This window comes from Helianthus annuus, chromosome 4, assembly GCF_002127325.2.
Source record: "Helianthus annuus cultivar XRQ/B chromosome 4, HanXRQr2.0-SUNRISE, whole genome shotgun sequence".
NCBI classification, from domain to species: Eukaryota; Viridiplantae; Streptophyta; class Magnoliopsida; order Asterales; family Asteraceae; genus Helianthus; species Helianthus annuus.
In genome coordinates this window covers 145,857,333-145,879,709 of record NC_035436.2, presented here as the reverse complement: position 1 = coordinate 145,879,709, position 22,377 = coordinate 145,857,333, and the positions used below count along the sequence as shown (strand labels likewise).

Sequence of the window (22,377 nt, the reverse complement as noted above, 5' to 3'; positions counted from 1 at the left end):
CTTGGTGATGGTCTTTATCACATAATAGGGTTGTGCTAGGGTTCTTGATTTAGGTGAGTGTCTATATCACGTAATAGATCATTAATCCTTTAGGGTGAAAACGCGTAAGTAACCTTAGAAATAATATTCGGTAATTTAATAAAATCAAGTGTTCTGCTAATCTCGTCGCTGTGAGGCTCGAGGGTATTAATAGGTCTCGGTTTAGTTATAAGTCCTTAACATTCCATTGTCTATTAAACCAAGATTAAAACCCGTAGTTGCTTTAGACGTTCGCGCTGTGAGGTAGAGCGTCTTATATAGGCACTTTCAAGAAACTAGAGGACTGTGAGGAAATCTAGAAAACCGGTAAGCGTAACAGCCTAGGTAGTGCCACAAGAATCGCCTTGAGAGTGTTTGAGGGGCTTAGTGGTATCTTAATAGGTTTAGTATCTAAAGATCCTGGTTCCACACCACAAAATCATCAAATAGAAATCCATTCTGAGTTTAGCTTGCGTCTAGGCTAGGTAGTCTTCATCATCTCTGGTCAAAGTCTTCGTTCGAGTTCGTGTTAGTTATTTAGCTAATCTAGTATTCATTATTTGCATTCTTAGGATTTTTAGAAACCCCCCCCCCTCATCAATAAACAAATAGTTTGAGTCGTGTCAGTCTTAGTCTTTATAGAGTCTTAGTGTAATCTTTAGAGTCTCGTGGGTTCGATACTCGGACTTGCTTTAGCTTTACTACATTGATCGGTACACTTGCCGGTTGTGTGGTTTAGGGTTTAGATCGAGTCTTAGTTTATAAATTTAAAGCTTAGAGTGTCTAAATTAGGGTTAATTTTAGTTGTTTTTGTTAAACCATTTTCGGCACATCAAGTTTTTGGTGCCGTTGTCGGGGACTCTTTGGCGATTGCGTTGATTACTTTGTTTGGACTTGCTTGACATATTACGTGCTAGTTGTTTATTTTGTTTGAGTCATAGGAGTCTAAGTAGTCTAGTGTCTTTTATAGTTAGTCGAGTCGTTTAGTAGAGTCTTCTTACTTGTTTGTTCTCGGTTTTTGCAGTGGATGCCCCATACGTGCTCGCAAGGACCGCCGCCGCTTCCGTTTACACTCAAGTCATCCTTCTCGTCTTCTGCGTCCGAGGTAAGTGCTTCCATCTCTACTTCGTCTTCACATTTCACCCCAGCGTTCGATTTTACCCCAAAGTCTTCACCCCACAATTCTCTGCCACCCACCCGTCCACCTAGTCCGCCGCCCGTAGCTCAAATGGCTCGTAGGACAGTCTACGATCAGGCGACCACCGGCTTCGCCGGTGGGAATTCACCCATCACCCTTCCAGACATCCCAAATGATCGTTCCTGGCAGATTCCTTCCTACATTATGACCGCCATCACAAATTCTTGCTAGTTTCATGGTCGTGACGACGAGGATGCCCCCGCTCATATAAATCGCATCACTCGCCTCTGCAGCACCTTCTCCATTGAGGGTGTCAATCTTGATGCTAGGTATCTTCAGGTTTTCCCGTTCTCACTCGCTGGACGCGCAGCCGTCTGGTTCGATTCTCAGCCAGCTGGCACCTTCACTACTTGGGCAGGACTTCGCGATGCATTCTTAGCCAAATACTTTCCGCCTGCCAAGGCATCTCGCCTTCATGACCAGATCCACTCATTTCGTATGGAGCATGATGAGCCGTACCACTTAGCTTGGGAGCGTTTTCAGACCCTGATATCTCGTTGTTCTCAGCATGGTCTATCCGATTGGGCGTTAGTCGAGAAATTCTACAATGGTCTTACTCCTGAGATTAGAGCTCGCTTCGATACTTCAGTAGAGGTCAGCTTATGGGAAAGAAGACGGTGACTGAATGCAATGACCTGTTTGAGAGCTTTGCCCACTCTGATATGGATTACAGCACTACCAACAGGACTTCCATTCCTGTGCGTACCACCTCGGCCGATCAAGGGGTAAACCAAGTTGGCTTGGATTCATCGGTAGCTGCTATGGTCGAGAGAGTTAGGGAAGAGTTGAGGCAAGAGATGAGGCAGGAGTTGAGTGAGATAAAGAAGAAAGTTGATAGGTGCGAGGTTTGCAGAGGAGGTCATGATACTATTGAGTGTCCTACGCTTACGCTCGAGGAGGTCGAGTACATATCCGGTCAGTATATGGGTCCCACGAATCCGTTCCATAATTATAACTCTAACTGGCGCGGTAGTGGTAATACGAGTGGTTATCGTTCATCTGGAAATCCTCCTGGTTTTCCATCTGGTCAGTATCGGAGTCGAGGGCCTGGTATTTACACGAGTTCTGGTTCAGGTCAGGGTGGGCAGTTTAGTGGATCAGGTTCGAGTGGGCAGTTTACGAGTGGGGGATCGACTCAGGAGAGTCAAGGTAGTGGAAAGGCTCCTGAGGGTAGTATGAGTAGGGTGGAGGAGATGTTCGCCCAGATGATGTCACAAAATCAGGCGACACAGAAGTCTCTCACTGATTTCGTTAAAAATCAGGAGTAGATTAATAAAAGCCACGAACTTCAGCTCAAGAGTAAGCAGTCCACTCTTCTCGATCTTCAGAGAACAGTAGGTGGACTTGCTAAGCAGTTGCAGGAGCATCCGCCGGGTCAGTTTTCGGGAAACACTTTCACGAATCCCGCGAATCATTCAGCGAAGGCTATTACGACCCGCAGTGGGAAGAGTTTGGGAGAGGTTGTGAGAGAGAGAGTTGAGGAAGAGGAAGAGGATGAAGTCGATGAGGAGATCGAGATGGAGGCTCCAGGAAAGGTGCACATGAGGCTAGACCCGGCAAGTACCGCACACGCCGAGGAGTCACCAGTAGAGAAGAAAGTGGAGAAGCAGCCGACGAAGGTTCGGCCATCACCAGTGATTGATTATTCTCGCCTTCCGTTTCCCGCCCGCGCTAAGCAGCAGAAGTATGCTCAGGAATACGGGAAATTCCTTGAGATGTTCACGCAGTTGAAAATCAATCTTCCGTTTATCGAGGCGATTCAATCTATGCCTAAGTATGCTAAATTTCTCAAAGATCTTTTGAAGCGCAAGGAGAGGATTGGTGAGCTTTCGAATATTCCATTGACAGGAGGTTGTTCCGCGGTAGTCTTGAATAAGTTGCCAGAGAAATTAACCGATCCTGGTACTTTCACGATTACATGTTTCTTTGGGGGAGACGTTACCCCCGCTCACGCTCTAGCCGATTTAGGGGCCAGCATCAATCTGATGCCGTTTTCGTTGGACGAGCGGCTTGGTTTAGGAGAGTTGACACGCACGCGTATGTCGTTGTCTTTGGCTGACCGATCAGTCAAGTATCCTCGTGGGATAGTGGAGAATTTGTTGGTTAAAGTGGATAAGTTCGTGTTTCCAGTGGATTTCGTTGTGCTCGATATGGAGGCTGATGAGAGAGTTCCTATTATTCTGGGCCGTCCATTCCTTAGAACCGCCAAGGCGATCATCGACGTCTTTAACGGTAACATTTCTCTTCGAGCGGGTGACGAGATTGTCACATTCGAGATTGATAGAGCGATGCAGCATCCAGGAGGTCGAGATGATGATATCGGGCCGTGTCATTCTGTTTACTTTCTAAATTCTTTCATATCTTGTGTCGACACGTGTTTCGAGTACATCAGTGGAGCTGATTTAGTAGGCGAGGGAGTTGTTGACGAGCATGATGAGGAGAAGGTTGAAGAAGTTGAGGAGGAGCAGTTAGATGAGGATGATGAGTTGTGTGTTCCTGAGCCGTTGGAGCTCGACGCGATTAGAGATGAGAGTACTCCTGTAGAGATTCCACCGCCTTTAGAACTTAAGGTTCTTCCATCACATCTTGAGTACGCATTTCTAGGAAAGAATCCAAATATGCCTGTCATCATATCTTCGAAATTGACAGAGGAGGAGAAAGTGAGGTTGATTGAGGTGCTGAGAGAGCACAGTGATGCGATTGCCTGGAGGCTATCTGATATCAAGGGCATCAGCCCTACTTTTTGCACGCATCGCATTCTGATGGAGGATGTTTACAAGCCTGTAGTGCAGCCGCAGCGTCGTTTGAATCCGAATATGCAGGATGTCGTTAGGAAGGAAGTGATGAAGTTGTTAGACTCTGGTTTGATTTACCCGATTTCCGATTCAGCTTGGGTGAGTCCTACGCAGGTCGTCCCGAAGAAAGGGGGATGACAGTTGTTCTGAATGCGAAGAATGAGCTTATTCCGTCTCGTACTGTTGCGGGTTGGCGTGTGTGCATTGACTATCGAAAGTTAAATGACGCCACTCGTAAGGATCATTTTCCGCTCCCATTCATTGATCAAATGCTTGAGCGTCTCGCGGGTCAGCAGTTCTATTGCTTTCTCGACGGGTTTTCGGGTTATTTCCAGATTTCTATTGCACCAGAGGATCAGGAGAAAACCACTTTTACATGTCCATATGGCACATACGCGTACCGACGCATGCCGTTTGGCTTATGTAATGCTCCTGCTACATTTCAGCGTTGTATGATCGCGATCTTTCAGGACATGGTCGAGAGTTCGATGGAGGTATTTATGGACGACTTTTCAGTGTACGGTAGTTCTTTCGATCAGTGCTTGATGAATTTGGAGAAAATGTTGAAGAGATGTGTGGAGACGAAGCTGATGTTGAATTGGGAGAAGGGTCACTTCATGGTGACTGAGGTATTGTGCTAGGGCACAAGATTTTGAGAGCTGGTATTGAGGTTGATAGGGCGAAGATAGGTACGATCAGCCAGCCCCTCCGCCCACTAGTGTCAAGTCGGTTCGTAGTTTTCTCGGTCATGTGGGATTTTATAGGCGCTTTATCAAGGATTTTTCTAAAATTACAAGCCCCATGACGCGATTGTTGGAGAAGGACATTCCTTTTGTCTTTGACGAGGATTGCCTCAAGGCGTTTGAGTTTCTGAAGGAGAAGTTGGTGACTGCACTGATTCTCGTGTCACCTGACTGGAGCTTACCATTCGAGCTTATGTGCGATGTGAGCGATTACGCAGTTGGTGCGGTGTTAGGGCAGAGACGGGAGAATCATTTTCACCCGATTTACTACACGAGTAAAACTTTGAATGATGCCCAGGAAAATTACACCACCACGGAGAAGGAGTTGTTGGCAGTTGTCTTTGCGTTCGACAAGTTCCGTTCGTACCTTGTTCTTTCGAAAACCGTTGTGTTTACCGACCATTCCGCTCTGCGTTATTTGTTTCAGAAGAAGGACGCGAAACCGCACCTTATACGATGGATTCTGCTTCTTTCCGAGTTCGATATTGAAATTAAGGATAAAAAGGGGCAGAGAATGTGGCGGCAGACCACTTGTCCCGCTTAGAGGATCCGAAGAGAGAGGAGATTCGTGAGGAGGCGATAGGGGACTAATTCCCTCACAAGTCTATTGATGCTGTTACGGCAGGGGCCGTGGATTTACCGTGGTTTGGCGATATAGCCAATTATTTAGCCGGAGGATTTGTGATGGAGGGTATGCATTGCCAACAAAGGAGAAAGCTTTTGAATGATGCGCGGAAGTATATTTTGGACGAGCCTTACCTTTTCAGGATAGGAGGTGATCGAGTTTTGAGGAGGTGTGTGAGTAGAGAGGATGGTTGGGACATTATTCGGCATGTTCATGAGGGTTTGACAGGAGGACATCACGGTGCGCATGTGACTGCGCAGAAGGTGTATGATTGCGGATTCTTTTGGCCGACCGTAGTAGATGATGCGGCCGAGTTTGTGAGAAAATGTGATCGTTGCCAACGGACCGGCATCATCTCATCCAAGGATGAGATGCCCCAGAATCCTATTCAAGTATTGGAAGTCTTCGACGTTTGGGGCATTGATTTCATGGGACCGTTTCCATCTTCGAGTGGAAATCGGTACATCCTCGTTGCGATTGACTATGTTTCGAAGTGGGTGGAAGCTTAAGCTTTGCCTACGAATGATTCACGAGTGGTGGTGAGATTTTTGAAGAAGTTATTCACGCGATTTGGTACCCCGAAGGCAATCATTAGTGATCGCGGTACGCACTTTTGCAATACCATTATGGAGAAGGCGTTGGAGAGGTATGGAGTTACGCACCGCTTGTCTACCGCGTACCATCCGCAAACGAGCGGTCAAGTGGAGAACGCGAATCGAGGTATGAAGAGGATTTTAGAGAAAACGGTAGGTAAGAGTCGAAAGGATTGGTCCGACAAGTTGGACGATGCGTTATGGGCATTCCGCACCGCCTTTAAGACGCCATTAGGAACTACGCCATTTATGATCGTTTATGGGAAAGCGTGCCATTTACCGGTCGAGTTAGAGCATCGGGCTCTTTGGGCACTCAAAACGGTGAATTTAGATTTGACAGAGGCCGCTAGGAAACGATTTTTCCAAATTCCTGAGTTGGAGGCGCTTTGTGACGCCGCGTATGATCGTTCGTGGAGTATCAAGGAAAAGTCGAAAACTTTGCATGATAGAAGGTTGCGGAAGTTGAAGGAGTTTAAAGTAGGCGATCAAGTGCTTTTGTTTAATTCGAGACTGAAGTTGATTGCCGGAAAGTTGAAGTCGAGATGGTCCGGGCCGTATGTCGTGAAGGAGGTTTTCCCGTACGGCACTGTGGAGTTGTTTGATGAAAAGAATTCGAATGCGTGGAAAGTGAATGGACATAGGTTGAAGCACTACTTAGGGGGTCCCATCGACACCGCCGAAGAGGAAACCGTTCCTCTTTCGGACCCGCCTAGCACCACCGCGTAGTTTCTTGAGTGAAAACTCAAGTGTATAGTTTGTACATTGAGTCGTTGTTTGTGTCGCGTCGTTAGTTAGAGTTTTCGTATCTTTGCATCGTTTTTCATGATTTTCGTAGTTTGTTGCGTCTATTGTGCGTCGTCAAGTATTTTGCAGGTACATAATCCTTCACATGGCCGAAGTCGACCAACGAGCAGCATCCCAGGTAAGTTTTACATTGAAAACACTAAAATAAGTGCGGGGGGTAATTTTGGGATTAATAAAAAAATCAATTCTGCTGCTAACTGTTACTGCTGTCAAGCATGTTGCTGATATCTGCTGTCCAAACGGCCCGCGTGACCTATTTGTTTACTCTAACGCGGCCCGTTTGGGCTTAAAAAACTTTTTGAAAATATAGGCGCTCGCGGCCCGCCTCAACTTGCCCTTATAACTTACGCGGGCTGTGTGCACCTTGTGTGTCACGACCAGGGTTAAATCCCCAACTTGGGGTCTCATTTGTTAAACCCTAACATCACCATCCCTGGTCCGGCGATTGTTAACCCCCACCACCACCTCTCCTCCGCTGCTAACCACTCTGACCACCACTTTACATTACCGGCGATTACACCCCCCACCACCTCCTGGCTTCCGCCGCTGACAACCACACACCACCCACTGTCCTCCCTTGTCCACCATCATCACCACCTGTACCGGTCATCATCCACACACCGCCGGTCACCCACAGTTCCGGTCGTCGAGTCTGCAGTTGTCTCGAGTCGTCGTGAACGAGGTATGTATTCTGCAATACTTTTGTGTTTGAGTCTATTTGATTTGTTTTTGTCGAGTCGAGTCTGCAGTTGTCTCAGATCAGGTCTCGGTCTTCATTGAGTCTGTGTTTAGGCGAGTCAGGTTTAGATCAGTGGTTGTTTAGAGTCTGTCGAGTCTATATTGACTGCAGTTCTGTTAGTCGGTTGAGTTAAGTTTATTTAGTTTTTAGTGTGTCGAGTTTAATCGAATCGGTAGAGGTTTGCTTGTTTGGTAATAACTGTTTAAATTTTGAGTTTGTTTAACATCTGCAGATCTGTTTTGGAGTACTTACGAGGGTGCGGGTGGCTCGGGTTGGTTTGATTGGTTTGTTGCTTGATTGGTTTGAGCGATGTAAGAATGGGATAATACAAAAAAATAGGGGGGTTGGTTTTGTCCGAATGATAAATTTTCCACACAGAGAACAGGTTGGTTTCTTTTGATTGTTGTTAAGTTTCATGCGGTCGATTGTTTTGGGCGTTATAAAATTCAAGTGTGGGGAAGCGGTTGCGCGTTTTTGACATAAAAGACCAAATTTTTACCAAATCCACGCGCGCCATTTCCGTTGCTTCCACATTGAGTTTTTGTTTATTTGACGGCACATGGGATTGCTCGAGGGCGAGCAAAGTGCCGGGAGGAGGTAAAAGTGTAAATTTTTTGTAGTTTGCGTCTAGTTAGTCTTAGTGTCGTCTTTTGCGTCGAAAGTCTAGTTTTGCGTCATTTAGGGTCGTTTAGGGTGTTTCGAGTCGTATTTGAGTCTTGTAAGTGTCATTGTACGTTCTATCGCATCGCTTGTTTACTAAACCGCTTCGCTCGTACTCAATCTCCATTCGGGCGAAGTTCGGTTTATTTTCAAGTCGTTTTGCGATAAGTCACTTGTTTCGAACAACGGCCGCGAAGAAATGCTATACGGCCGTCGTTTTAGTGTATATTATTATATTTAAAAAAAATCAGAAAAATTCTTAAAAATTCCAAAAAAATTGAAAAACTCAAAAAACTCAAAAATAGCTTGTGTTTACTAACTGTTCACCTGTTTTGCACGTTTATTGAATTGTTTGAACAGGATGTCAGGTGAGGGATCGTCATCAGGAGTGAAGCGCAAGAGGCGCGGCACTAGGGCTCAGGGAGCTGCTCCGGAGCAGCCGGCTGATACACTACTTAGAGAGATTACATATAGGGATGACGGGATCCCACATGGTCAGAGTAATAGGTTGGTGGATAGCCTGTTGTTGTGATTTACTGTCGGGTCGGCTGAGTATATAAAGTTTGATACTATTAAGAAGCTGAGGCTGCTAGAGTTTAGAAGGATCGATTGGGATTTGGTTAGTCAGTTGGGGCAGGTTGAGAGGCTGCAGGAACTATTAGGGCCAAAGTTTATAATAGCGTTGGATTGTGACACGCCGCAGTATTACGAGCTCACCCTGGAGTTTCATTCCACATTTTACTATAGGCATCCAGGGGGTTTTGATGAGCCAGATGTAGTATCATTTGTGTTGGGTAAAGAGATCTTCAACATGAGTTTACCACAGTTCGCAGAGGCAACTGGGTTTTACACAGTTCAGGAGGTCGAGTCTGAGGAGTTTAGGGGTTTGCTGAGGCAGGTAGTGAAGGAGGAAAAGGATTCTTGTGTGTTGAAGGAGGAGTTAGCGTGGTTTTGGCGCATTATTGCTATTTCACCATGTTCAAACAACATGGTGGCGTCTGATATCAGAGATCCTCTTTATCGGTTTGTGCACAAGATACTGGCAGCTACATTGATAGGTAGGCATGAAGGGGATAACAAGGTGAATCAGCACAGTTTGTTTTGTCTGATGTGCATGGTGGAGCGTCGCCCAGCAAATTTAGCGAGCATTCTGGCATGGTCATTGGTGAGGCCAAAGAAGGGAGGAGGAAAGGCAAGGTTATATGGCGGGCCGTATATTACGATGTTGGCAGCGAATTTGGGTATTGTTATGGGTGAAATTCTGAGCCCATATCCTGACTTTGTATCTTGATTTTTTATTAGTTGTATATGATCAGGATACCGGATCAGGATACCGGATCAGGATACCGTATCAGGATACCGGGCCAGGATATTGGTAATATCCTGAGGCAGTATCTTGACTATTACTAACGATTGGCTTGTAAAACGTTGGTTGCAAGGTACCAACGTTAAAAGACTTGATCTACCTGAAGATTCGCTCAAGGTGGTTGAAAAATGGACGTTGATGGTGGAAGAATGGGTCTTGTAACGGTCAGAAAGGCATATTCCGCGAGAATATCGGATGTTGGTCAATGTTATTGACATTGTAACGGTTATATGAGCTAAAGACCCGGTTTTGTAGTCAATAAGCACGTGGAAAACGAGTAGAAGCAGCCCCCAACGTTCAGAATGGAATATTCCAAAGTATCCCGGAATAATAGGATAGTTTTTGGTTTCTTTTACTATAAATATGGATGGCCAAATCTCGTAGGACACTTCACTTCAACTCACTCCACTTCTAACTCTCGAATTCATACACAATTCACTTGTAATCGCACACTAACACTCATCACTTGCAATCATTGTAACACTTAGTAGAGATCTGAGCTTTATCCTGCACTGTATCCTGGTTATTCAAGCAATAAGAAGAACAAGGCAGCTGCGATTGTCAGCTCCCGAGGTTTTATGCCGGCGATCTAGATTGATCAAGGGCTTTCCTCATACATCTCGTGTCATTTACTTTACTTTATTGCTCATTGTTTGATCATAGATACAGCTCAATATCCTGAGCCGTATCCTGAACACTGTTTTTCCAAAGAACCTAACAAGCATATTTTCAACACACTTTTCAGCACACTACCTCACTTAACTAATTTGATCACTAAATTGCTTCGGTAATTTTTGACCAAAACAATTTGGCGCCCACCGTGGGGCAAGTAGTGCTCTCTTTACTAAAAATCTTTGTGAAATCGTTAATCGGTTTTCTGTTTTCAAAACTTTTTGCCACATTGTTTACAATGGCCTCAAGATCAAACATGAGCTCTTCTACTGTGTCTGCTACAACTTCTGCAACAGTTGGTTCGGTGCTTCCACCGCCTCCTCCAAGGATGCCAGCCTCTACACAATCTCAAGATGTTATCCCTACCCGGAGTGTCCAGGGATCTGTTCCTGTTTTAGCTTCTAACGATGAAATTCTAACCTTGTTTGGAAGTGTGCAGGAACAAATGAGGCAGCAACAGGAAACAAACCAAATGCTTTTAAGGGAAATACAACTCCTGAAGTCTGGCTCAAGCAGATCTGCTGAGGATAATGTCACTCCATTACATCCCAGAGTGTTGAATTTTAGTTCAGCTGTGTATGCTGAGGATAACAGGGGGAATATCGTGCCCAGCCTTCCTCAGAATCATACTCCTGAAATACCCTCCTCGGTCAGGATATCGACTGTGAGGAGCTCAGGATATGCTTCAGGATATGGGCAAAATCCTCTAACGGGTAACATATCAAATAATAATAATGCTATTACCGCTAACAGCGTTGGATCTTTGCAGGATACAACTGTAGCGTCGGAATTATCCAGGGAACTTCAGAAATTAAAGGATATGATATCCAGTGTACCTGGGGTGGTGCAGCCAATTCCTGAAGTGTCCCAGGATAGCCACAGGGTATCTCGGTTCGTGCATCCTATATGTGATGCTGAAATCCCAAAAAGATTTCAGACTCCGAACATGAAACTCTACGACGGAACCACGGATCCTGAAGAGCATATTGCCCAGTATAGGGAAAGGATGGAGATCAACCCTATCCCTCCAGATCTCAAGGAAGCCTGCTTGTGCAAGGGTTTTGGTTCAACCTTGACAGGATCGGCTTTGAAATGGCTCCTAAATGTTCCTCCACATTCGATTACATCTTTTGCTCACTTAGTAAATTTATTTAATAGTCAATTTTCTTGTAGTAGAAGCTTTGAAAAATTAACAAGTGATCTCTACAGGATAACACAAGGACCTCAGGAATCCCTTAGGGATTATGTGAACAAGTTCAGCCGGGAATCGCTAGACATTCCTCATCTTGATGTTGCAACGGCTGTGCAAGCTTTCAAGATGGGGCTGCAAAAGGATTCTCAATTCTATCAAGACCTTGTAATGAACCCATGCAGGAACCTGGATGAAGCCCGGAACAGGGCTCTAAGATATATTCGGTTAGAGGATGACAGAAAAATGCAAGAAAAGATGAATGCATCCTCGACATATGAATCGACTAACAGGAAATCAGAATCCTCATACAGACCATATCGCTCTAAGCCATATGGCAGAAATGATAACAAGAGAGTGAATGCTGTTGAAGACGAGGATCCTGAAGAATATCCTGAATTATCTGAATATTGTTTTTCTGTTAATATACCTGAACTAATGTATGCTATGCAGGGTTTGGGAGATAAAGCCAGGTGGCCTCGGAAGAATCAACAAAAAGCAGATTGGAAAGACAAGTCAAAATGGTGTGCTTTCCATGAAGATTTTGGACATGTGACTGAGGACTGCATCGCTCTGAGGAAAGAAATCAGTTACCTTCTAAGCAAGGGATTTTTGAAAGATCTCTTAGGGAAGAAGAAGAATAAGGGTCAGGATACTGAGAAGGATCCTGAGCGAGCGGCATCACCTCCCGCCGATGCCAAGATAATCAACTTCATTTCAGGAGGATCCGACATTTGCGGAACTTCGTATTCGGCGGCCAAGAGACATGCAAAAGAAGCTAAGGCCGAAAGGGGAGACAAACCTATCAGGATGACTACGCTCACAACTGACAAAGTGATCACTTTTGATGCAGATGATAGGGATACTGTCCAGGATCCTCACCATGATGCTCTGGTAATAACATTATATGTGGCTAACCACTTTGTACGCAGGATACTGGTTGATAATGGCAGCTCCGTCAACATCATACAACTGGAGACTCTGAAGAGGATGAATGTGTCTCCGATGGATATCACTTCGAAGTCTACTGTGCTCGTTGGTTTCAGTGGAGAAGCTAGGAACACAGTGGGAGAGATAAGGCTGCCAGTATATGTTGAAGGAGTCAACAAGATGCAACGATTTTGTGTGATGGATTCTCTATCATGCTATAACATCATCCTAGGAAGACCTTGGATCCACGATATGAAGGCCGTTCCATCAACGTATCACCAATGCATCAAGATCCCTACCCCTTGGGGGGTTGTCAAGATCGATAGTGATCAGCAGGAGGCGAAAGAATGCTACTCATCCTCGATGAAATCCTCAACCAAACCTAGTGCAGCATAGCAATTAAAGACGCGGGCCCAGGATATCGTGGAGGATACGGAGCAGGACGTGAAGAAAATTATCCTAGACCAGGATAATCCTGATATTTCGGTGCTCGTGGGAACCAATATCCCTCAGGATATTGAAGAACAATTAATTAACTTTTTGAAATGCAGGATATCAACGTTTGCATGGAAGCATGAGGATATGACAGGCATATCCAAAGATATTATCAGTCACAAGCTTGGAATTGATAAATCATTCAAGCCTGTGCAACAAAAAAGAAGGAAGTTTGCTCCTGAGCGGAACACTATTATCCAGGAGGAAGTTGAAAGACTATTAAAGTCCAGAATGATCAGAGAGGTTAAGTTCCCAAGATGGCTAGCAAACATGGTTGTAGTACAAAAGAAAAATGGGAAATGGAGAGTTTGTGTAGACTACACAGACTTGAACAAAGCCTGTCCTAAAGACCCGTTTCCTCTTCCCCACATTGATGCAATGGTAGATGCCACCGCCGGGCATGAAATGCTGACTTTCATGGACGCATCTTCAGGATTTCAACAGATCCAAATGGAGCCTTCTGACCAGGAGGATACTGCCTTCATGACACCAACAGGTATTTATTGTTATACAGCGATGCCTTTTGGTTTGAAAAATGCAGGTGCAACATACCAAAGATTGGTAAACATGATGTTCAAAGACAAACTGGGGGATACCATGGAGGTATATATCGATGATATGGTGGTGAAATCTAAAAAGGCTGAGGATCACCTCCAGGATATCAAGGGAGCATTTGATATCCTGGATCAATACAACATGAAGCTAAATCCTGCTAAATGCCATTTCGGAGTGGGGGCAGGAAAGTTTCTTGGATATATGGTGACAAAAAGGGGGATAGAAGCAAGCCCAGAGCAGATCAAAGCTATCCAGGATATAAAATCACCCTCAAATATGAAGGACGTACAAAGATTGACAGGCCGAGTAGCAGCTTTAAACAGGTTTATCTCAAGATCCTCAGAGAAGTGCAAAGACTTTTATGATATCCTGAAGAAGAACAAAAGATTCGAAAGGGGGGAGAAGCATGAAGCAGCCCTGCAGGATTTGAAACGATATCTCTCAACCGCACCTCTATTGATGAAGCCTGAAAATGGTGAACCACTATCCCTATACCTTGCTGTATCAGGGAATGCTGTAAGTGCCGTTCTTATAAAAGACCATGAAGGTCAGCAATATCCTGTTTATTATGTTAGTAAAAGTTTATTAGATGCTGAAACTAGGTACTCTCACTTAGAAAAATTAATACTAGCATTGGTCATGGCATCAACGAAGCTTAGACATTATTTCGAGACACATAGGATACATGTTAAGACAAATTATCCTGTCAAAAATGTGCTTAGGAAACCAGAAATGTCGGGCAGGATGGCCAAGTGGTCAGTAAAATTAAGTTCCTATGATTTAGTATATGAACCTAGAAATGCCATAAAGTCTCAGGCTTTAGCTGACTTTGTGGCTGATTTTAGTAGTGACATTCAGGATGAGGTAGACCTAGAAGTTCAACAGTTTGGAGAATCCTCAGGATCCTGGACATTATATACCGATGGTGCATCTAATGTAAGAGGAGTAGGATTAGGAATACTACTAAAATCGCCACAGGGGGACATAATACCCCAGGCTGTTAGATGTGAATTCCCTGCTACTAATAATGAGGCAGAATATGAAGCTTTAATTGCAGGATTAGAATTGGCTAAGAGTATGAATATCAAGAATTTGCAAGTATATGTTGATTCTCTGTTAATTACTAATCATTTTAATGGATCCTATGCAGTCAAGGGTGAGAAACTAATGGAATACCTCGGTATTCTTAAAAAATTAGCAGGATATTTTGATGTTTTTACGCTTGAACAGGTACCAAGAGAGGATAACGCTGAAGCAGATGCATTGGCAAATTTGGGATCATCAATCAGGATACCGGAAGGAATCCCAATACCGATATTACATATCCTGTATCCTGCAACGGATCCTCAGCATAAGGAAGTAGCAAGTATTCAAGATCCTGAAGTGGTGTATCCTGAAGAGGATCCTAAATCCTGGACAACTCCAATTATGAGATATCTCAAGGAAGGACATATCCCCGAAAATGAAAATCCTAAGGCATTTAGGATGAAGGTATCACGATTCACTATTATAAATAATATTTTATACAAGAAATCTCTTGCAGGACCATACTTGAGATGCTTGAAGGATCCTGAAGCCAAAGAAGTACTTCAGGATATACATGAAGGGGATTGTGGTAACCATACCGGGGGCAGGTCATTATTTTCAAAAGTGTTGAGGACAGGATATTATTGGCCAACAATGAGAAAAGATGCTGCAGAATATGCTCGAAGATGTGATGCATGTCAGAGGCATAGTAACATATTGCATCAACCAGCTAAACCACTATATCCTGTAGCATCCCCTTGGCCGTTCATGAAATGGGGGATGGATATAGTAGGGAAATTACCGAAAGCTCCGGGAGGAAAAGTCTTTATGCTGGCAATGACGGATTATTTCTCTAAGTGGGTTGAAGCTGAAGCATTTGTGCAAGTTAGAGACCAGGAAGTAGTTTCCTTCATCAAGAGGAATATCCTGACCAGGTTTGGAGTACCAGCTGAAATTATTTGTGACAATGGATCTCAGTTTATAAGCAAGAGGACTACTGACTTTTGCAAGAGTTGGGGAATCAAAATGATCAAGTCTACTCCGGTACATCCTCAAGCAAATGGACAAGCAGAATCCTCAAACAAGATAATTGTCAATAACTTAAAGAAGAGACTTGGAGCCAAAAAAGGAAGATGGGCAGAAGAATTACCCTTTGTTTTGTGGGCCGATAGAACAACAATAAAGAGTGCAACTGTAACAACTCTCATTAAAATTAATAATTAGAATATTAATTAGCTATTAAGGAAACCCTAATTGAGACACCCAAGTGATTCTACACAAACCCTAAAATTTTCAGAATCAGGATCAGGGCCCCTAAAACTCAGGGGGGGCAAAACCCTAGTAACGATTATCCTCATAACTATGTGTAAAATTCGAAATTTACGAAACAGTTGACACAGCAAGCCTACCTGCACGAAGGGCTACCCTATGAAAATAGGGTGGTCACTCGCGTAGCGCGACGGCTAAGGGGGTACCCCTCGCGCTACGCTACGGTGACAAATTTTCAGTATAAATAGCAGGGGTTGGGACTTGAATTTTGGCACTTGAACGACGTCCAAATTCACTGTGTACGTCAAATTAGAGCAAAAACAGTACAATTAACACACACGGGTCTCGAATTGCTGCCGCAATCAGGGTAATAACTCGATCGCTATTACGATTCAACGTCCGATCGATTATAACTATCCAACGATAGTCCAGGTGCTGCTCAATTGAGCTTGTACTTTGATTATTCGTCGTGATTTCGACTTGAATATTAGAGTGCTGTTCGAATTCGGACTATGCTCTGTTATTCGTTGTGAATCCGATTGAATTATCGAGTATTGCACTGATTAATCGCTGTGAAGGTTTAATCTCGTGAATTGACGTAATTGATGTATTAGTTACTAACCTGTGTGTGTGTGCATTATGTTAAATTAGGTTTAATCAAGGCTAATCAGTAGGCTTATACCTTGCCCGATAAATCTGCAATGTGAGTCATTCTTCTTTTTAAACTGTTTTCTCACAGTTTGTGAGTAAGTATTACAATACCTCAAATTATTTTCAAAGTGTTATAATTACAGGGATTAAGTCGTGGTTATCTTAACCGCTGGTTAGTGGGGTATTGTGCACATTACTAATTTCTCACGGTTAGGCAATAAGCCCTAACATGGGTTAGGCTAATAAGACCTAACAGTGACAAAACGTCACTAATTGGGTGACTGGACCCAATAGTGGTATGACCATCGTCACACGGGTGGCAAGACCAGATATTAATTAAGATACTGCCATAGTAATCGCTCTTATGCTGTAATTTATAACTATGTGTCATTTCTATCAAAATGAATGATTCACTCAGTATTTCCCCGCTGACAAAACCTTTTTACAACATGTTTCAGGTGACCTACTGAATTAAGTACACGTGCTACGGAGCACTATCAAGCTTGAAGTGGTGGCTCAAATAAAATAAATAAACATGTTTGTAAAATAATGAAATTATGATATTTACGGAGTTTATCCTAAATATAATTAAATAATACTCGGGCAAAATTTTCAAGTTTAAAACGATCCTGTTAAGACTTCCGCTATAAAAATAAATACCACGGGATTTTCTGTCCCGCGGCTCCCGAAACGGGTCAAACCGGGTCGGGGGCCGTGACAGCAACTGGCCAAACCCCTTTCTCCTTAGTATTTGGAGCAGAAGCGGTGATCCCAACAGAAATGGTGATACCTACAGCAAGATCCAATCTTCAGGATCCTGGGCAGAATCTTGAAGCAATGTGTGAAGAATTAGATATTGTGGATGAAACAAGGGATGCAGCAAAGCTAAGGATGACAGCATATCAACAGTGGATATCCAGGGCATATAACAAGAATCTAAGGACTAGAAGGTTCCAAGTCGGAGATTGGGTGTTAAGGAAAGCTTTTCAGAATACTACGAATCCTGCTGATGGAAAGTTGGCTCCAAAGTGGGAAGGACCCTATGAGATTGAATCAGAATCCGGAAAAGGAGCATACCAGCTTAAGAATATGGAGGGGGGATATACTACAAAGATCCTGGAATGTTATACATCTCAAAGCCTATTTCAAGTGAGTTTAGAATTTAATTTCTAACTCGGGATGGTATGAATTCTATCTCTTTTAGATATAATTCTATTGTATTTGAACCCAACACTGACTTAAGCATCGGAGAGGTGCTAGCCAGGCTAACACCCACTTTAGTTTAAAGTTGTTTTGCAGTATATGCCTCGGGATATAGCTCCAGGATACACACTCAGGATACTTCGGAAGATTAGAGGATTGGCCCCCTCTCTCACGATTAAGGGATCCTGATCCCTTCAAAGGTTTAAAGGTATTCACCTTTCTCACGAATTGGGTTTAAACACCCCGCCTGGAGCGCAAGTTATCCAGGGATAGTTCAAGGTGGCGGGACCAGTTCATGTAAAAGTGGCTGACAATTTCGTTACTGTTGGCTAAACCCTGGATCCTCAAGGTATATGAGGATTGATCACCCTCTCTCACGAAAGGGTATTTTCATACTCTCTAAGGTTTAAAGGTTTAAAGGTTTTCACCTTTCTAAGTCTTGGAGTTTATACACTCCCGCCTGTAGCGCACGAAAACAAGAGTGTTTTCACACTCTTCCAAGGTTTAAAGGTTTTCACCTTTCTAAGTTTTGGGGTTTCCACACCCTCGCCTGTAGCGCACGAAACGTGGGTAAAATCCCCAGTAAAACTCAAAGACTTAAAGGTTTTCACCTTTTCAAGTCTTGAGGTTCTTATACTCCGGCTTAAATGCGTGGAAAATGGGTTTAGTCCCAATAAAATACAAAGTTTTTGGATAATCCCAAAGTATATTTTCAAAAAAAAGCATAATCATTTACGAGTCTACATAAATTTTTGAAAAAAGATTACTAAGTTTAAACAACTGGTTGAAGAATTGCTAAAGGATCATATCCCTGTACAACATACTAGTCTTGCACAGACAGGGGGCATCCGTGATGGAACATGACGTATGCTGATACTATATCCTACTGGGGACATTTATGCTGGAGCGAGAAGGAAACCTATGCCAACATTATATCCCACTGGGGACATTGCGAATGATTCAAAGGTTTAAGAATGAAGATTATTGCCTAGGTGTTTCTGGTATGGATTCTTACTGTTCCTAAGTTTGAAGGCCTTATCTGAGTAAGTTAAGTTTTTATGAAAATTTGTATTTAACTAAGTTTTTGTCAAACATTTTGATCAAAGGTGACAAAGCAATTAAGTGTCATACCAGTATCCTGATCAGGATATTCAGAACAAATTTTTCAAAATAACATATAACACGGAGATAAGGTCGAAAAGGTTAGTTTATTGTTATTGGTCCAAAAAATTGTATTCTCGGTTTCGTCTCAAAAAGCGACCCATTCACCAAGAACACAATTAAGTTTTTAAAACATATTTACATAAACAGTTGAAGGCTTCGTCCTGAAAACACAGGATCCCTCCACCTTCAACTGTCAAACTATTCTACTTGCAGGAAATTAAAATTGTTCTAAGTGCAGGACGACCAGATAATTTAGACCCTACAAAATATAAGTATCACTGAAGACAAACTAACCAGGATACATGTTCAGTATATGTGTACGGGATACAGGATCTGGATACTTACCTTATTAGGGAAGGAGATCTCCATGAAGCCAAGGTCACCATTAGAGAAACCTTCGGCAGCAGCAGCAGAGGGCTTAGAGCTGATGGCAACATATGGCTCCTTTTTCACCAAGGCAGGCTTAGAAAAGCTGCCAAGCTCCTCTGGATCAAAAGTAGCAGGGTCCTTGATGGAATCTGCGTAAAAGGGAGTAATTCTAATTTCATTACATGATATTATTCTGAAGTAACCAAACCTATGCATGAATATTTAAAACAGATATCCTTACCAGACATGTTGGAATGACTAAAAAATATACCCGTTGGAATCAGGATATCCAACAGTTATATTTTTGGGGACAATTGTTATGGGTGAAATTCTGAGCCCATATCCTGACTTTGTATCTTGATTTTTTGTTAGTTGTATATGATCAGGATACCGTATCAGGATACCGGGCCAGGATATTGGTAATATCCTGAGGCAGTATCCTGACTATTACTAACGATTGGCTTGTAAAACGTTGGTTGCAAGGTACCAGCGTTAAAAGACTTGATCTACCTGAAGATTCGCTCAAGGTGGTTGAAAAATGGACGTTGATGGTGGAAGAATGGGTCTTGTAACGGTCAGAAAGGCATATTCCGCGAGAATATCGGATGTTGGTCAATGTTATTGACATTGTAACGGTTATATGAGCTAAAGACCCGGTTTTGTAGTCAATAAGCACGTGGAAAACGAGTAGAAGCAGCCCCCAACGTTCAGAATGGAATATTCCAAAGTATCCCGGAATAATAGGATAGTTTGTTGGTTTCTTTTACTATAAATATGGATGGCCAGATCTCGTAGGACACTTCACTTCAACTCACTCCACTTCTAACTCTCGAATTCATACACAATTCACTTGTAATCGCACACTAACACTCATCACTTGCAATCATTGTAACACTTAGTAGAGATCTGAGCTTTATCCTGCACTGTATCCTGGTTATTCAAGCAATAAGAAGAACAAGGCAGCTGCGATTGTCAGCTCCCGAGGTTTTATGCCGGCGATCTAGATTGATCAAGGGCTTTCCTCGTACATCTCGTGTCATTTACTTTACTTTATTGCTCATTGTTTGATCATAGATACAGCTCAATATCCTGAGCCGTATCCTGAACACTGTTTTTCCAAAGAACCTAACAAGCATATTTTCAACACACTTTTCAGCACACTACCTCACTTAACTAATTTGATCACTAAATTGCTTCGGTAATTTTTGACCAAAACAGGTATATTTGCTGATTTCCCTCCTGAGAGGATGTGTATAGGACCAGCTCCATCACTTATGGAGCTGAGGAGCTTTCAGCTGGCGAGGATAGTTACATGCGATGATCCGCCAGTATGGTCTGAGGTCTTGCCAGCACCACCCTCACCAGATCCAGCTGCCGAAGAGGCAACACACACTACGATTCCCGAGCGTTACCAGGTGCCACTTCAGAGGCATCAGTTGCCGGCACGAGAGTACCCCGTAAGACAGCCGCGGCCCGAGCCGTTGACGTTAGAGGCAGTTTATGACAGGATGGATAGGTTATCTGATTTAGTGGAGCAGACGCGAGATGGTATGAGAGTGATTATGGATCACTTCCACTTGCAGCCGCCGGCGTCTTGGCAGCCACAGCAGGAGGATCCTGCAGGCGGGCAGCAGGGTGGAGCAGGAGGAGCATGAGGATATGCAGCAGTGCTTATGGAGCTTATATCTTTTGTTTTTATTTTATGCTGTTTTGATCCTCATATTTTGGTCTGTACTGATATTATATACTGGTTGGTAGGGTTTTGGGGTTGGTCGATACTTGGATGATTGTTGATATTTTGATGGTATATATTATGTTGGTTTGGTATGATTTGAGTGTTAGGTCGTTGTTGGTGCCGCTTCCGTTCGCGTGTCCAAGTTAGTACAGTTTGCTGAGCGCGTTTTGGATTGGAGGGCATGTGTGGTATCGACTGGCATACTGACAGTCTCACATATTTATTCAGCTAAGTCGTTCCACTTGTATATTTTGTATATTTTATTTATTTTTCGTTTTTCTCTTTGTTTTTAGGTTTTAGGAGTCATGTTTTCATCCTTGCATTAGGGATAATGCAATATTTAAGTGTGGGGATGGGACATTTGAGTCGTGAGTCGTTTAGTTAGTGAGTCTTGAGTCATAAAAAACCGAAAAATACAAAAAAATTGAAAAATTTGAAAAAAATCCAAAAAATTTTGAAAATGTCCTTTGAAATAAGAAGTTTGCAAACTAAAAACGGAAAATGATAGAAAAGTCGGGTTTTTGATCGGGTTCAAATAATAATAATACGAGAATAAATAATCGTGCTTGTGGGTCTAGTTTGGGATGCGCGGGTAGGCTTGATTCGGTTTCGGGTTCCTTTGATATTAATTGTACCTAATTGTCGATCTACTAGTGGGTTCTCATCTAGGGAGAGTGGGGAAATTGAAACCGCCAAAAATAGTATAAGGGATGCCGTTATAAGCTAAGATCGTTAGAGTTTTTGGTCATTATCTCGTTGGAAAAGAAAAAAAATAAATAAATAAATAAGCGAGCTAGAAACTAAATGAAAGTAGCCATTCTATGTAGTCTGTGGTTGGGGATAGCGACTCTACAGCCGGATTACCACTAGAATGTGTGAAATCGACCTTGCAAAGAAAAGTAAAAAAGTACCGAAGCCTATGTAATCTGTGGTTGGGGATAGTGACTCTACAGCCGGAATGCCTCTGGGATTAGGGAAAGCAACGTCTATGCTCGATAGAAAAAAAATTGAGAAAAAGTGATGAAAAAAATGGAAAGAATAAGATTTGATTTTAAACTCTCTTGATCTTGGTATAAGGCGGTTAGGAAATAACCCAGTGGTGGTTCCTTTTGTCCTATAAGCTTGAGAGGGGATTAGGTGGACTTGCAATTCTTAGCGTGAGACCCTAGGTGGATTGACCGAACTTGAACCTAAATTGCATGATAAGGGTTCGGAACCGGGTTGGGTTTAAGAGGATCATTATACTTGCAATCGCGGCTAACACGAGTGTCGATTTAATAAAATAACTTAAACTTTTGTCCCGATCGACTATTCCGACTATGATTCCGTTTGCACAATTCTTTTTCGAGGACGAAAAAAGAGTAAGTGTGGGGATATTTGATGTATTGTAAAATACATCTTTATTCGCGTCCGGTTTTAGTCATTAGATAGTTGTTTTTGTCCATTTTTAGCGTAGAATGTATATACTTTTGATATTTTGTGTTTTCCAGGTCTTTACAGCCAAAAGGAGCAAAAACGAGTTAAAATATGAAAAGGCGAAAGGCTGGAACGGAAATCGAGGACTTGGGAGCAAAAACG

The 22,377-nt window shown here is 43.1% G+C and overlaps 2 protein-coding genes across 2 annotated transcripts; both read left to right on the top strand.

The window, feature by feature from the left end:
* Window positions 1–1,878: 1,878 nt before the first annotated feature.
* Window positions 1,879–5,298, top strand: LOC110933616. Its single transcript, XM_035989421.1, has 4 exons — window positions 1,879–2,466; window positions 2,509–4,110; window positions 4,482–4,640; window positions 4,690–5,298. Exons 1-4 carry the CDS (start codon window positions 1,879–1,881, stop codon window positions 5,296–5,298), a joined length of 2,958 nt encoding a protein of 985 aa, XP_035845314.1.
* Window positions 5,299–6,005: 707 nt separating this feature from the next.
* On the top strand, window positions 6,006–6,698 carry LOC110933617. The gene has a single exon (XM_022176831.1). It carries the CDS (start codon window positions 6,006–6,008, stop codon window positions 6,696–6,698), a length of 693 nt encoding a protein of 230 aa, XP_022032523.1.
* The last annotated feature ends 15,679 nt before the right edge of the window (window positions 6,699–22,377 follow it).

What these genes read in the sequence shown, in the direction of transcription:
- LOC110933617 (XM_022176831.1), top strand. Translation starts at nt 6,006, where the DNA reads ATGGAGAAGGCGTTGGAGAGGTATGGAGTTACGCACCGCTTGTCTACC.
- LOC110933616 (XM_035989421.1), top strand. Translation starts at nt 1,879, where the DNA reads ATGGATTACAGCACTACCAACAGGACTTCCATTCCTGTGCGTACCACC. An exon ending in AGAAGTCTCTCACTGATTTC is followed by an intron (nt 2,467 to 2,508) that starts GTTAAAAATCAG and finishes CACGAACTTCAG; the next exon opens with CTCAAGAGTAAGCAGTCCAC. An exon ending in CGATTTCCGATTCAGCTTGG is followed by an intron (nt 4,111 to 4,481) that starts GTGAGTCCTACG and finishes GCGATCTTTCAG; the next exon opens with GACATGGTCGAGAGTTCGAT.